The 15,441-nt window shown below is 42.0% G+C and overlaps 1 protein-coding gene across 1 annotated transcript in view; it reads right to left on the bottom strand.

Moving 5' to 3' along the window:
• LOC134843580 (ruvB-like 2) overlaps positions 1-15,441 on the bottom strand; it is a 269,223-nt gene that overhangs the window by 1,312 nt on the left and 252,470 nt on the right. The window contains exons 2-6 of the mRNA XM_063859720.1: positions 4,689-4,729; positions 4,356-4,608; positions 1,018-1,147; positions 206-811; positions 14-133 (exon numbers count right to left, since the gene is read on the bottom strand). Of these exons, the coding sequence (XP_063715790.1) occupies positions 14-133; positions 206-811; positions 1,018-1,147; positions 4,356-4,608; positions 4,689-4,700 (1,121 nt within the window). The 5' untranslated portion in view covers positions 4,701-4,729. The remainder of the gene's footprint in view (positions 1-13; positions 134-205; positions 812-1,017; positions 1,148-4,355; positions 4,609-4,688; positions 4,730-15,441) is intronic.

The following is a 15,441-nucleotide window of genomic DNA, read 5'->3' as shown; positions in this document are numbered from 1 at the left end:
TAAAAAAAATTACCGAATGACCAGAATCTGCTTCAGTTCAGCTTCTGAATAAGGAGTGGTGGCCACAATCAACAGTCTGTCCAGTAAATCAATTGGGATCCCATGAGGACTTTTATAGCTAGTTCCTCGGATTCTGCAAAACAAACCCAAATCAAATTCATAGCATGTACTAACTCAAAAATATAACTAAAAGATTGATACAAACTTTGTGATTCCTCTGTTTGTGGCCATGATTAAAACAGGTGACATGTCACTTTCTAATGCACGATTTAGAAATGAGAAGCACTCAATGTCCAGCATGTGCACCTCGTCAATGAACAAAACACCAGGTACAATATCAGCTTTGCCTTCTTCTCTCCACTCAGCCACTTTGGCATTTATCTGATCACGCACTTCCGGTTTGATTTCTCCAGTGTCTCCGGAAAACAGTGCCAAAAAACCCTGACTTCTACTGTTTATCACATCTATCTCATGGAGTGAGACAGTGTGAACAACTTCCTTGCGTTTCTGCAGCTCACCTTCTGGACATTGCACGAACTTAGTCTGGCTTCCCATTGCATCGTAATCCCTGGCTCGCGTGAAAGAGCGACCTAGCCTGGATATTTTTCCCGTGGCTTTATCAATTGTTATAATATCTCCAGCTTGAACTTTTTCTTTCGTTATCGATTCAATCATTTTCACTCCCAAGTCGTAAATAGTTTCCATGTCTGTCGTTTTTAGAGTGAGCTTGCCACTTTTACTGCCTTGGCCTGTTGCCGGGCGATCAACTTGAATTTCCACAACTTCTCCCTCGATCATCTCGGTTTCTTCCCTAAAACCATTTAGTTAATTCGTATGACCTCTTATGTTTCTTCAGAACATTTAATGAAATCAGGTTCAATAATAATCAAAAGGATGTTTTCAATTTCTAGGCAAATTAAGGCTTAACAGGCTGATTTCTTTCGCAAGTGTAACAAGCTCGATAACTCTGATTCTTTCAAGAATTGAATTTTTTTTCCTAAAAAGAACTGGTCATACTTAATTCGGATTCCAATGGACTTTCGGAAAGCCTGTGTCAAAGCCTCTGTCTTGCTCATTTCAAGAGAAAAGATCTCACTTCCAGCCATTGCAGTAAAAGGCGTGTCCTGGCCAAGTGCTTGAGCCATACCTGGAAAATATATTCCTAATAAAACCTCTGCCCTGGAATACCAGTAAAAGATTCTAACTTTGCGCTAAAAGCTGTGGTACAACTTTTGATTCCAGGCCATTTTCAGCTTCAAGCTCTTTATTCTCGCTCGATTGTTTTCTATTCTGATTAGTAGCGGATTTTTTTTGGGGGGTGGGTCTACGGACGCCCCTCTCCACCCCCTCCTCAGGGATTCGACCCCGGACTACCCAAAGCTATTTTAAGACCTCCATTTTTTCTGACCCTAAAAATTTTCAATAGATACCATTTTTGAGGGCGGGGGGGAACACTTTTTGGCCTGTTTTGGCAAAAACTCGCCCACTGCGCAAAAACTAACTTTGGCCAAATCAGTTTTTGTTAGTGCTATGGGAGAGCACGGAAAATCAATTTGGTCGACCTAAAATGAAGGTCAAGATTTTGGAATGTTATTTAAAATCCTCAACCCAATCCCCCCTCGAGAAAATCCTAGATCGGCCCCTGATTCTGACCACTGAACCAAAAACAGTGGCATGTAGCCAATTAGGCTGCTATATGAAAGCCATGCGAGTAAAAATTCTGCATTAAAAATTGATAAATATAGCTAACAGACAGCTTCAAAGAAACCGAAAAACGATTGTTTTTTCAACTCGACTTTCATAGCACAAATTACTTCAACTTAAAGCTCTTCTAATTTAATTGAAATTTAAAACAATTCAAAAATTATGCTTTGAAGTCAAATTGAAATATAAAAACTCCATTAAAAGAACGAAAGAAGGAAATAAAAAACTCAAACAAGGATAGGCGGTTACTGCGCACGTAGCACAGAATGCTCCGACCACAAAGAATTTTTTCAAATTAGTGTCGTTTTTTCTGCGTGGTGTGATAGCAGGATCTGAACGAAAAACTAGAACTTAGGCATAGTTGACATCAATTGTAAAACAGGCAAAATGGACTACAATTTTTGCAGAAAAATGACAAGAAAAACAAAAACAATCATTAAAAAACGAAATTACAAAAACATCGTAATTTTGAAGTTTTCGATTGCCCAAATGGCGTTAAAAAAGTATAAGAACGAGTGACTTTACTCAAGTAAAGTAAGTTTTTACGGCTCAAATGAAGCATAATTAAGCTATTGTAAGCCTGCTCGCTCGCTCGCGTTTAGACCAAAAATCAAAAAGTTTAAACCTATTTTCTCAACACTGGGTCAATTTTTTAATGTCAACCGAATTAAGACTGAAAGAGCTTTAATATGGTATATCACTCGACCCATTCCGATGCTTATTTAAGGAACCTGATTTTGCGTGGAAAACTAAAAGAGAAAAACACCCGAATACAAAGTTCTTTCCTATTTTGAATGAAATGATAAATAAAACATTCGAAACTGCTGTTAAATATTTCATCAGGTAGATTGCGATGCGATTTTTCTCGTGAAACAATCGGACCCAAAAAAACGAACAAAAAGAATTCGGGAAAAACTGTTCATTTTCGAATAGAGTAGAAATTTCATTTAAAACGCTGAGCACGAATAAAAAAAAATTGCATAAAACAAATAGAAAAATTTCATCTTCATGTTTTTAAGGCAGTACTTGATTTAATCGAGTGTTTCACATAGTCTTCCAATCCAATCTAAGTATGAGTATTGGCTACTCACAATAAAACTCTCAAGTTTTAAGATCGTTATCCTTTTGTATTTTGAGGGGCAGGCGGTGTTAAAATAAAACTCCCTTTCAAACTACTAAAATTAGTTGACTCAGCCAATAAAAACAAGCCAAAACCATTTAGGTCAGAATGAGCTTTTAAAACGAAAATAATAATACTAGAAAAAAAAACGTAAAGCAAGGATTAGAAAATTTTTTAATTACAGGAGCATATCAGAAACACGTGCAACTACAATGAAAACTGCTTACAACACAAAAAGAATCCGTGATCTGAAAACAAAGCCGACAAAATTTAACCAGACCAACAATAGGTCGACAAGCAAGCAGGATACGAAATTTTTCCATTTTGTATCAAAATTCTTACGCTTGGTTGAGAAACGCGATTTCATACTATTTTATACACGCTATTAATTGTGGTTTAATTCGAGTCATTTATTCAATCTTAGTTGCACATTTTCCAGGCTATAAAATAGATAATTCTGAAAATTTTTTACCTATTCTAAAAAAATTTTGCCTCTGGAAGCAACATCTTTAGTATTCATTTTTTTGCAAGGGCACAAGTTTCACACACCATTTCAACTAATAAATTTGATCGCGTTTCAGATTTAAAAAAACACTTGCGAGACCACAAACATAACATTGCAAGCTAGCAGACAGGAAAAAAAGACATTTAGTCGAAAAAATGAAAACAATCACATATTTGTCTTTTCACATTTTTGTCTGCAATGAAGTTCAATTTGAGAAAAAAAAACATTCAAAAAAATTGCCGGCGTTAAAAAAAAGAAAACCTAATCGAGCGGTAATTAGGCCGACAGTTTACAGCAAAAACCGAAAACTTTTTCGTTTTCAAAGAGAATTGCTTACAGCGCAAGAAATTCAGTGATGTGGTAAATAGGCCAACGAAACAACTTCATGATTGAAAAAAAAGGACCGGCTTAGATTCGAACCCAAGACCTTTGACCGTCCCAGGGGTATTCGTTACCTCTAGACCAAGTGTTCGGCAGAAAATTACAAAAATGCGTTTATTACACAGAGGCGAAGCAGAGCTTCGCATCACTTGGGATTACACAAAAGCTAGCAGACAGGAAAGGAAAAGACAACTATTAATTCCAAAGAAAACTGAAAAATTTTCACAGAAACTACTACAAAACTTCAAAACGTTGTCTGGAATGATGTTATATTTACAGAAAACACGTTCAGACACACATTCTACGGCGTTTAATGAAAACTTGAAAGTAACTATCGAGTGAAAATAAAACTTGACATGAAAAATTTGTATTTTGAAATTTTGTGCGATCCGAAAGAAAGCATACAAATTATGGTTTTCTTGAAAGGCCCAAGATTAGAAAAATTAGCCCAAATCATTTAGGCTGAAACAATTTTTAGGCTAAAAAAAACAAAAAGGAAATTAAACCAAGTCAAGGTTAGTAAAATTACAAATTGCTTGAGTAAATGAAAATACTAAAATTACATGTCATGGGGAGGGTGCGGTGGATTAGGCAGTGCATGACATTCCGCATTCATGCAATAAACAGTTCTTCGTAAAATCTCACCCATGGCGATGGCCGTTTTCCCAGTGCCAGGTTGTCCTGCTAATAATACTGCTCTTCCGGCTATTTTCCCGTCTTTGATCATTTGTAAAATCACTCCGGCGGCTCTTCTGGCTGCAGCTTGTCCCACCATACCTTGCGACACTTTGCGCGCTTCAAGAGTATCATCTAGACCCAACCCTCGTATGTGCGAATGTGCACCTATACGTTCTATTCGAGTCACTTCTCTGACTTCTGCCACTTTATTTGAAGCTGGCTAAAAAATCGTAAAATAAAAGCATTAGCCAATAAACTAAATCAGTAAAGACAAAATAAAATATAACTCAAGCTTCTTACAGTTTGGATCATTGCTGAATCGAGGCAAGGCAAGAAAATCTGAAAAAAATCAGGGACTGTTTTCAAGGTTAAAACAGGCAACAAATCAACGCTTATAATGCGCACAATTCCATGAACGATAAATGGTTTTTCATAGCACTTGTAGAAAAAGGAAATCTTGATTTCAACCGTACTTTTCAGAACGCACTTAGATCAAACTTTTCGTCTTTTCATGTATTTCAGAGCGAAACAAGGTAGACTTTATGTTGAATTGAGCCCTTCGTTTCAGCCAAACTTCGGAAATTTGCCAAACTCAGCCAAATTGCGCCATTCGTTTTCAGCCAATTAAGAAAAATTCGGAAATTAAATCTATCGAAATGAATAAGGTTAGTATTGCAAAAAAAACGTGGCCAAAACAATCTAATGTAAAAAATCATCGATAGAAAATTTATCAAGCGGTAACAAAGCAGAAATTACCTTAGCAGAAACCCTTCAATGTGAAAAAACTCAAAAACAAAGACGACGCAGAGCATCTCATTAATTGCGATAACACACAGATACAGCATTGCAGGCTAGCAGATAGAAAATACAAAAGCCACTAAGTCCAAAAAATTAAAACATTTCCAAACAGCACCTACAAAAATTCAGAAATTTGTCCGGAATGATGTTCAGTGAGACAAAACACGTCTACAAACACAATAACAAGCGCTTAAAAGGAATTCGGACATAATAAATGAGCAGCAACTGAGCCAACAAAAGTTACTTAGACTCCCGTCGAGCAAAATTGTTTCCTTTTGAAAATCTTCGGAAAATTGTGAAAACCTAAATTTTTACGCTGCCCCCTCCGTTAACACACTAGAGCATAAAAAATATAATTTTCTTGAAAAAATGCAAATTAGCTCACTTACTCGATAAAACAAAAAACGAAAAATTTGAGGACTAACGAGCTAAAAAAAACAAAAAGAAACAAGGGTAGCCAGTTACTAATCAAGTAGCACAGAATCTTCGGACCATAGTTTGACAAAACACGTCTAAAAACACAATAAATTTTTAATCTTCAAATAAAGCAAGGGTAAGCCAAAAATAAAATAAATTTATACGTTTACGTATCTCCTCTCATCTTCGCTTTGTAGTACTGATGTACAAAACATTGTTACCACGAATAAATGTGTCCCCGTATTTGCTGCGCAGCTGTCCATTGACGTATTTTTCAGTCTTTTTCTATGTTCAAATTGAAAAAACAAGTAAGAAAAAAAAAGAGAACTAAAACACATCCGATGACGAAGTTCATTGCCACTTTCAGGGAAAAAGAACAAAAAAGTAAAACACACCTGAAGACGAAGTTTCTCCTTACTTTCAAAGAAAAAAACAAAACCTAAAACACACTCAAGACAAATTATAACCCCACTTTCAGTGGAACGAACAAAAGAAACTAAAATACACCCGAATACAAAGTTCCACTCCATTTTCAATTAAAATGGACCCTTCCGTCATGCGACGGTACGTGCACAAGTTCGATAGGGTCGTACCAACGCTATATAAATACATCGGCAAAATGTTATGAATAAATCAAGTCGATATTAATGCATCATGAGTATTAAAATCTACCCTCCTCGATGGGTCGTCAGACATGGAGGCGGGCGCTTTCTCCCACATTATTGGCGTCGCGGTCAGTGAAGACAAAAGTCCGATATGGGCGCATCCTGTAACAGCCGCTGGTGTTGATCATACGTGGGCACAACAGACGATAGTTGTCCTAAACTACATATTCGACGGCACATCCGGTTGGAAACAGGCAGCATCGATGCCACATCCAATTGTTAAGTTGCGTGTCTCTATTGACGCGTCAGATTACAGCCACTTAGGCCTAAAGCACCCCAACATGTCGCCTACAACTGTCGATTGTGGCCGATACAGGCGCCCAGTCATGTCTTATGGGTAAAAAGGTGTTAGATCGTCTCGGCTTAAGTACATCCGACCTCGTCTAGGTCAAGCAGTGAATGCACGCCATCAATGGGGAAAACATCGATTTTCTGGGTGCCCTATTCCTGCGTTTATCTGGCACGAAACCGTCCACAGGCCGGAAGGCTACAACTGCGGCCATGGTATATGTGACAGAGTCTACTGACCTGTTCTACCTAAGTCGCCAAGCCATGAAGGAACTGGGTTTTATCAACGACAGTTTTCCCGTTATCTGCTCCACTGCTTCCACTGGAATAGAAGCGCAACGCACATCTGGTATTGCCCCTTGTGGCTGCCAAGTTCACCGCCACCCACAGGGCCGCCCTGGGAAACTCCCGTTTGCTCCGGTCCCGGAAAATATCCCGAAGATGAAAGAATGGCTTCTCAAAACATTCGCAGCGTCTGCATTCAATAAATGCCCTCACCAGCCACTGCCACTCATGTCTGGTGACCCAAATAAAATCAGCGTGGATCCAAACGCTACCCCGTCGCTGTGTATATGGCAGCTACCGTGCCCATGCATTGGCGTGAGCAGGTTAAAGCCCAGCTCGAGGCTCTGGGCGTAATCCAGAAGGTTCCTCCGGGAGTGCCTACAAAATGGCAAGCACGAATGCACGTCGTGCCGAAACAGGACGGCACGCCACGTCGCACTGTGGACATGCGCCCACTAAACACCCACTGCGTCAGGGAGACACAGCACATTGTTCCTCCATACAAACAAGCACGCATCATACTGTGCCAGTTGGTCATATCTGGAAGTTTGACCTTGAGGGACACGAAAATACGTAATTTTGGAGTGAAGTTTTTATTTTCAAAATTTCGAATGGAGCCTGTCATGCTCAGTTTTCTCGCACCAACTGAAAACACAAAGTGAAAAATCAGAACGACCGAATTTACAATTGCGGGAAAATACTTAAGAAAACAGCAGGAAACTGCTATTCGCAATTTCCAGCTACAAAATAAGACACGAGTAGAGCTGTCTCATCCTGAAATAGGAGGAGAGATAATCAAAAGAAGAGAGAACAACTATTCGAAACGAACCAGAGTGAGCCTTCAATGGAAAGGTGGACAGCTTGAGTGTCCCAATGGTTCATACAAAAACTCAATTCTAGAGTCAGAATTTACTTCTGTTATCAAAACTGATTAGTATTGAACTTATCTAGTTATATTATCCAATTCTCGAGTTGCTTATCAATTTGATTACTCCTTGTACTCGAGTGCATCAACATGTGAGTCCCTAATTTAATTTTCTCGAGCGTGTTTTATGATTGTTATGTTGAGATAAGGCGATTTTTAGGTTGATCCATCTGAAATGGATCAAAGTTCCACTGTCCAATAAAAAGTAACTTAACGGATTGTTCCGACCCTGTTTTTAACGGCGTTCGTGTATTTTGTGTATTTTGAGACCTAAGTATGGGGACGTTCTTATTTTATAGAGTGGGGGGATATTTTGGTAGTAGCCTTTAAGCTGTAACGGGTTCTAGTCTCATGTCGCAAGCGAACCGAATTGGCTCCGACCATTTTGAGGTAGAAAAACACAAGAGATAGTGTCCCTGACTCTTGAGCCAATGGTTATAGGGCCTATTTTTCTTAAGCCTCATATGTGACCGAAGTAGGCGACTGTTACATACCGGCGGGCACATGGAGAACTGAGACTGATGCCTGGAATGGCTACCACTCAGTTCCACTCGCTGAGGAGGAGCGGCATCTTACTACCTTTATCACGGAATACGGCAGATACCGATACAAAGTGGCACCTCAAGGTTACCTGGCCTCGGGGGATGGCTATAACCAACGGTATGACAATATTATAGCCTCCATCCCCAGGAAGACTAAATGCGTGGACGACGCACTATTATGGGACGAGTTGCTGAAAGTACATTGTTGGAGAGTTATTGACTATCTGACGCTATTTGGTAACAGCGGAATCATCATAAATCCAAAGAAGTTCCAGTTTTGCGAGCGTGTCGTTGAATTTGCCGGCTTCCTTTTTACAGATGACGATGTGAAACCACTGCCAAAGTATCTGGACGCCATAAAGAATTTTCGGCGACCTACAAACATCTCTGACATACGTGCTTGGTTTGGACTCGTCAACCAAGTGTCACACTACGCGCAGTTGACAGCACTAATGACCCCATTTAAGCCATTATTATCTCCAAAGACCAGATTCAGGGGGGCTGGTTAGGTTAGAGGTTAGCGGTTGTAAATTGTAAAAAGGGGGGACACGTTAGAGTAACTAATTGTTCGGTATCGTCGATTTAGTTACACTAGATATTTACACGCGTTGGTTATAAGAAGCGGATATCCAAAATTAAAATCAGGTTAAGGTAGGTAACCCTGTTCGGATCGGTAGGGGGGAACGAACATAGACAGTTTTTGAGATACCCCATAAGATCGCTAGCAGGGGGGAGGAAAACGCGTGGCAATCGGGTACCAGCCTTTTTTTTTCGGACAAAGATTGACATCGGTCAACCTTGAATTTCAGGGGAATTCATCTATCTGTTTTTGAAATTTTTCCAGTTTTATTTATTGGTGAAAATTTTTTGTTGGTGTTTTAGCGAACAGGTGATCATAAGATACCTGCGGGGAATTTAGGGTTTCAAATAGCCTGAAACATAGAGATAGAGGCAAATACAGGGGGATTAGAATTTGGGTTTTGACCATTAAGATAGGGATTTTGGGAAATTTTTTACTAGAGCTCAAGTGGTGGTAAAAGGTACAGTGGTTCAATAGTCCCTACAACGAAGAAGAAGAGACCCGATATCCAGACACTCAGTGACGAGTCTTGGGACAGTACCGAAGAAGTCTTGGGACATTGCAGTCTGGGGACAGTCTTGGAGCAACACGGTCTTGGGACAGTCACGGGACAGAGCAGTCTTGGGATAGTCTTGGGACAGTGCAGCCTTGGGACAGTCTTGGACCAGAGCAGTCTTGGTACGAAACAGTCTTGGGACATTGGTCTTGGGACGTTGGTCTTGGGACAGTGGTCTTGGGACATTGGTCTTGGGACAGTAGTCTTGGGACAGTGGTCTTGGGACATTGGCCTTGGGACAGTGGTCTTGGGACATTGGTCTTGGGACATTGGTCTTGGGACAGTGGTCTTGGGACATTGGTCTTGGGACATTGGTCTTGGGACATTGGTCTTGGGACATTGGTCTTGGGCCATTGGTCTTGGGACAGTGGTCTTGGGACATTGGTCTTGGGCCATTGGTCTTGAGACAGTGGTCTTGAGACATTAGTCTTGGGACACTAGTCTTGGGACGTTGGTCTTGGGACATTAGTCTTGGGACACTAGTCTTGGGACGTTGGTCTTGGGACATTAGTCTTGGGACACTAGTCTTGGGACAGTAGTCTTGGGACAGCAGACTTAGGGCAAGGGTCTTGGGACAGTGGTCTTGGGCACTAACAAGAAGTACTGGAACAGCACTGAATAGTCTTGGGACAGTAGAGAGGAAGTCTTGGAACAGCAGTAGGAAGGGGGGTACTAAAAGAGTACTAAGTCAGGTTGAAGTAACCAATTGTAAAATCATATTCTCTTTCCGATCCTAACATATAGAATTTTCAAAAGCTTAGGAAAAGTTGTTTTTAGCAAATTGATATTTCTTCTTATAAAATTTTATCAGAGAGGTTTTAACCTTAGAGCAGAATTTTGTAGATAATAACACTGCATATAGTAACAATTGTAAATAATGAGGCGGAGCAGGGTAGCGGTAGCTGAAACAAGATCTACCGAGTCGAAGACAAAGTATAACTCGTCGCTACTTAAAACAACATCAATGGTTCCGAAGGTAACAAAGAAGAACTTTTCAGTTAGTATGGTCAGCACAAGGAGTACCACGGAGAACAGAGCAAAAGAGGGCACGGAAGGGGAACGAGTAGAACCCACCATCGAGATTGATCTAGAGACACCGGATCAAAGTGTGGATGAAGTAGGAAAGAAAACGACGGAGTCAACTCCAATGCCTAGTGCGGAAGAACCTAACCCGAAACCCATAGAGTTCTCACCGATAGACAACGTGGAAGACACAACAGGCAACACGCCAGAAACAGTGAAGGATGAGTCTCAAAAGAGAACGTCTTTTACTGAAAGATTAGCGGTGATGGTCGGAATGAGATCGAAGGACCCAGCAGTGGAGGAGACGAAAGTCGAGAAAAGCAAAACATTAGGAACAGTATCCACGAGAATGACAGAGACCGATCAGAACGAGGGTCAGAAAAAACCGGGACCAGCGACCGACTACAGGACAACAACGGACCATGGAACGACGACTCTTGAGCTAAGCGACTTGATGGCGAAGCTAGATCAGATAGATGAGAAACTGAAGCACAGCGAACAGGAAAGAAATGTGATAAGGAAGGAAATGAGAAACAACAAACATGAGTACTTGGACAACTATTTCCATCTAGTGAGAGCAACGGAGGAAAAACTTCAGCAGATGTCTGACAAAGTAGAAACCACTGATGAAGAGCGAGACAAGAACATCAGGAAAGACATGCGAGAAATGAAGCAGCGATATGACGCAGTGAATAGCCAGTTGGGGAGTTTGGAAACGAGAATGGATACGATGAGTAGGGAACAGGCTGAGAGCTCAAGTGCAATACAGACAAAGCTAGACGCTATCTTGAGGAATTCAACACCACAAGACAGGCCAGCGGCAGAGCGGACACAAGGTAATAGAGTTGACTTCGTGGAACCACAAAGGAACAAACGACAGTCAACCCCGTTACCAGCAACCCGATAGGCCGCGATTAAGGCACCGGTGGGGGCCAGGGCTATTATAAAAAATGGAACAACGAACACAACCAGTGGTCCAGGGGACTCCACGACCCACAACAACGTGGGACCGGATGCCATGACATGGGCAAGCACCTGGGAAATGATGAACAGGACGCTAGAAGCCTTCGCCACAAGGAACACCGACTCGAGTGACAGAGGAAGCAACAAATCCAGGAAAACTTTCAAGATTCCGAAAGAGTTCAAAGATGATTCAGATGGATGCATTGACACTTGGGTAGAAGTCATGAGGTTGCACTTAGAACAAGACAACTTGAACGATGAGAGACAGGCATGCACAGCGATACTAAGCAATCTGGAAGGCACGGCATTGAAATGCGTGGTTGCGAAGAAAGAAGAGGAACGCGACACAGCGGACAAAATCTTTGAAATATTGTTAAATAGATTCGGCTCAGGCATGAAGGGTCATCAAGCGATGATGCGATTTGAAAAGAGGAGACAAAGGGACGATGAATCGATAGACAGGTTCTTAGATGATCTTGAGAGCTTGAGAAGAAGGAGTGACCCGGAAGAATCTACCAATCGAAGGAACTTCAGCATCGCCTCAAAGTTCATTGATGGGGTAAAGAGTGATGACTTGAGAACGATGTTAGCAACGTACTACACATTGTCGAAAGACAGTGCACCAACTCCAGAAGAGATGAGGCAGAAGTCAAGAGCGTACATGCTGATGAAACCCAAGAAATACTCGTACTCAGACAACAGGAACACACAGGGGGGGAGTCAGCCACAAAGGTCGTCATGGTACAAGCCCAGAGACGACATGGACAAGCGCAGATCATGCGCTAACTGCGGGTCAGCTGATCATCATGTGGCGGATTGCACGACATATAAACAGGGCATGAAGAGTTTGGGATATGCACCCGATGAGAAGATATGAGCCAGATGGAAGAACACGAGTTCTATAGTGGCTTGATCATCAAAATAGGTGCAAGATGCTTCTTCTGCAACCAAGAGGGGCACTTCAGGATGGACTGTCCGTTGGTTTGGGAAGCGGTTAAGAATCAGAGTCATCCAAAACACAAGTTGGCGCTAGCAGCGGTACAGAACCAGAGAAACAGACAAGGTGTATTTGAGACGAAAAACCTAGAAAGACCAAGTACGGAGCTACCGACGAAAACAGTGAAAGCTGTAACACAAGGTAATAGTGCAATAGAGGCCACGGCAAAGAATGCCCTAGAAATAAATTATGAGAAGGCGGCAGCGGAGGCTATCAACAAAGTGAAACAGGACCTGGAAGCGAAAGAAATAGAACAACGGCTGAAGCAAGAAATCGAAAGACAGAAAATGAACGAAGCATTAAGTTGCTCACAAACAATACCAGAAGCTGCTGAGGGGTCGACAAAAAATGGAAACTGCAACACTGTAAAAATGGTTACAGGAAAGCCATCTGGCATAACAAAGATTGGGGCAAGAATAATGTCAATAATCACTGTGGGCGGCCACGAAGTAACGAGGAACTTGAGCGAACCAAGTGACCAGACAATAATGCACATTGATGTGTACGCAGATTACTTGAGTTGTATAAGCCCACAAACGACTTCTAGAGCATTGAGGGCACTACTCACGAGAGGGGGTAGCAAGTCGGTACGTGTTGATAACAGGTATACAGAAGCTTATGGTCCACATGAGGTGATGCTAAATATAGATGGAATCAACATCTATACGAAAACAATGATAACATGTGATGAAGATCTAATTGGGCAAATCTACGTGGGAAAAGAAGAGTTGAAAGTGAGATCGATTGGACACTGCGCCATGCTTGAAGAAGATGCAATGCACATCGGTACAGACGCAGATGTGACAGCAGATGTGCTAGACATAAGTGGTAAAAAGACTCAGTTACGTGGGTTACTTGATACGGGAGTAGTCTTGAGTGTCAAACCAATCGAAACTTGGGAACAAATGGGCTTCAACAAAGATGATTTGATAGATTCGAGAATACGGTTGTCAGCTGCAAACAAAGGGGCCCTGCGGGTGTTGGGCAGAACGCCGATAATAGCCCTCAATCTGGGGGAACGTAACCTGTGGATGAGCTTTCTTGCGGTAGAAAACCTAGATGAGTCTGACCAATTTATTTTAGGCAGAGACTTCATCAGGAACTTTGATGTAGCGATTGAACTAAACAATGCGATGTTCAGGATACGGAACCCGGATAGGAGGTACGCAATCAAACCGGTAAATTTAATAATGGCAAATGAAACCAAAGCACCGGTATTCTTGAGTAGGAGGGTGAGGCTAAAGGCGAACAAGGCGGCGATCGTAAGCTTACAAATGAAAAATTACAATGAACTAAGTGACAACAAGCAGGTATGCATAGTCCCAAATCCAAATAGTCAAAGTGCTGCTGTTTTAGGGAGATCCTTCTCGATCACGAAGAGCGGTCTCTGCGTGAGTGTCTTGTTGAATACCCTTGACATGCCAATCACGATACAGAGGGGGAGGAAACTGGAATATGCTTTACCTGTAAAAACTCGATATGAAATGGCTGAAAACCATAAACAAAATGAAGTTGTTGATTGTCCCAATCATAGGGACAAAATTTGTATCTTGAGACGATTGAATAAAAAAAAGATTCATCAGTTCTTGTGCAGTCACTTAAGTCAGAGACAGACGATGGACTATCGAGCTGTTCGAATTTCCCGGAACGGCCCACACTAGATGAAATACAGAGTGATAAACCGGTCTTACCGGAAATTGAACATTTAAGAGGCAAGTTAACGGACGAACAGCTCGAAGCCATCAAGGACGTACTAGAACGGAACGAGGAGGTTTTTTCAAGGTATAATTTTCGAGGAGGTTTTTTCAAGGTGTTGTAATTTTGTTGAGCATGAAATAGAACTCGAGGAAAACGCAATACCGCACAGGGAGGCGGCGAGGCGCATGACCCCACACAAATCGGATGCGTGTAGAAAGGAGATTGAGACGCTACTAGAGTATGACATGATAGAACCATCCAAATCACCGTGGGCGTGTGGAGTAGTGATGGCCAAAAAGAAAGGCGACCAGTTGAGGTTTTGTTGTGACTTTCGATACCTGAACTCCGTCACGGTGAAGGATGCCTATCCCATACCTAGGATTGATGAGAGTCTCTCGAAGTTAGGTGATGCAAAATTTTTTACGACTCTTGATTTAGGCTCGGCCTTTTGGCAGCTACCAATCAGGAAACAGGACAGGGACAAGACAGGGTTTGCCTGCGAGTTGGGTCTGTTTCAATGGAAACGGATGCCGTTTGGACTATGCAATGCCACTGCCACGTTTCAGCGGCTGATGGCACACGCGCTGATACGCGTGACAAAAAATTACGGCAATCTGGTAATGTGCTACGTGGATGACGTGGTAATAGCGGCACCCACACTGGAGGACCACATTGATAGACTTGACGAAGTATTTGCGTGCATGAAGAGGTCGGGGCTGAAGAGCAAACCATCAAAGTGTGAGATACTCAAGGACTCGATAAAATACTTGGGCAGGATGGTGGACAAACACGGCATCAGACCAGATCCAGACGCAGTAGAAGCAGTTCTAACTTGGAAATCGCCGAAAACGGAACACCAATTGATGAGTTTTCTGGGTTTTGCAAATTACTACAGAGAATTCGTCAAAGGCTATGCAGACAAGGTTTATCCGATGAAACAGTTAATGAGGCACAAGGGCAAGAAGTTCACGTGGAACAACGCAGCGGAAGAGTCATTCCAGGGAATAAAGAAAGAGTTGTGCGAGGCACCAGTACTAGGGATGCCAACAGAGAAAGGGATGTACGTGCTGGATACGGACGCGTCGGTAGTAGCGATATCTGGAATACTCCACCAGGAACAAGAGTGGAACGGGAAGACAGTCTTGAGACCAATAGCGTACGGGAGCAAAGTCCTAAGTGTCACGGAAATGAAGTACGGAGCACCGAAGGCAGAGATGTTCGCGGTGGTTACCTTTGTCGAGAAATATAGGGCATACCTAGGCAGCGAGCCATCCAAGCTGCGAGTAGACAACAGGGCACTAAGCTGGCTGAAGACA

The sequence above is a fragment of the Symsagittifera roscoffensis genome, chromosome 4 (genome assembly GCF_963678635.1).
Source record: "Symsagittifera roscoffensis chromosome 4, txSymRosc1.1, whole genome shotgun sequence".
Taxonomy (NCBI): domain Eukaryota; kingdom Metazoa; phylum Xenacoelomorpha; order Acoela; family Convolutidae; genus Symsagittifera; species Symsagittifera roscoffensis.
This window is presented reverse-complemented; position numbering and strand designations above follow the sequence as displayed.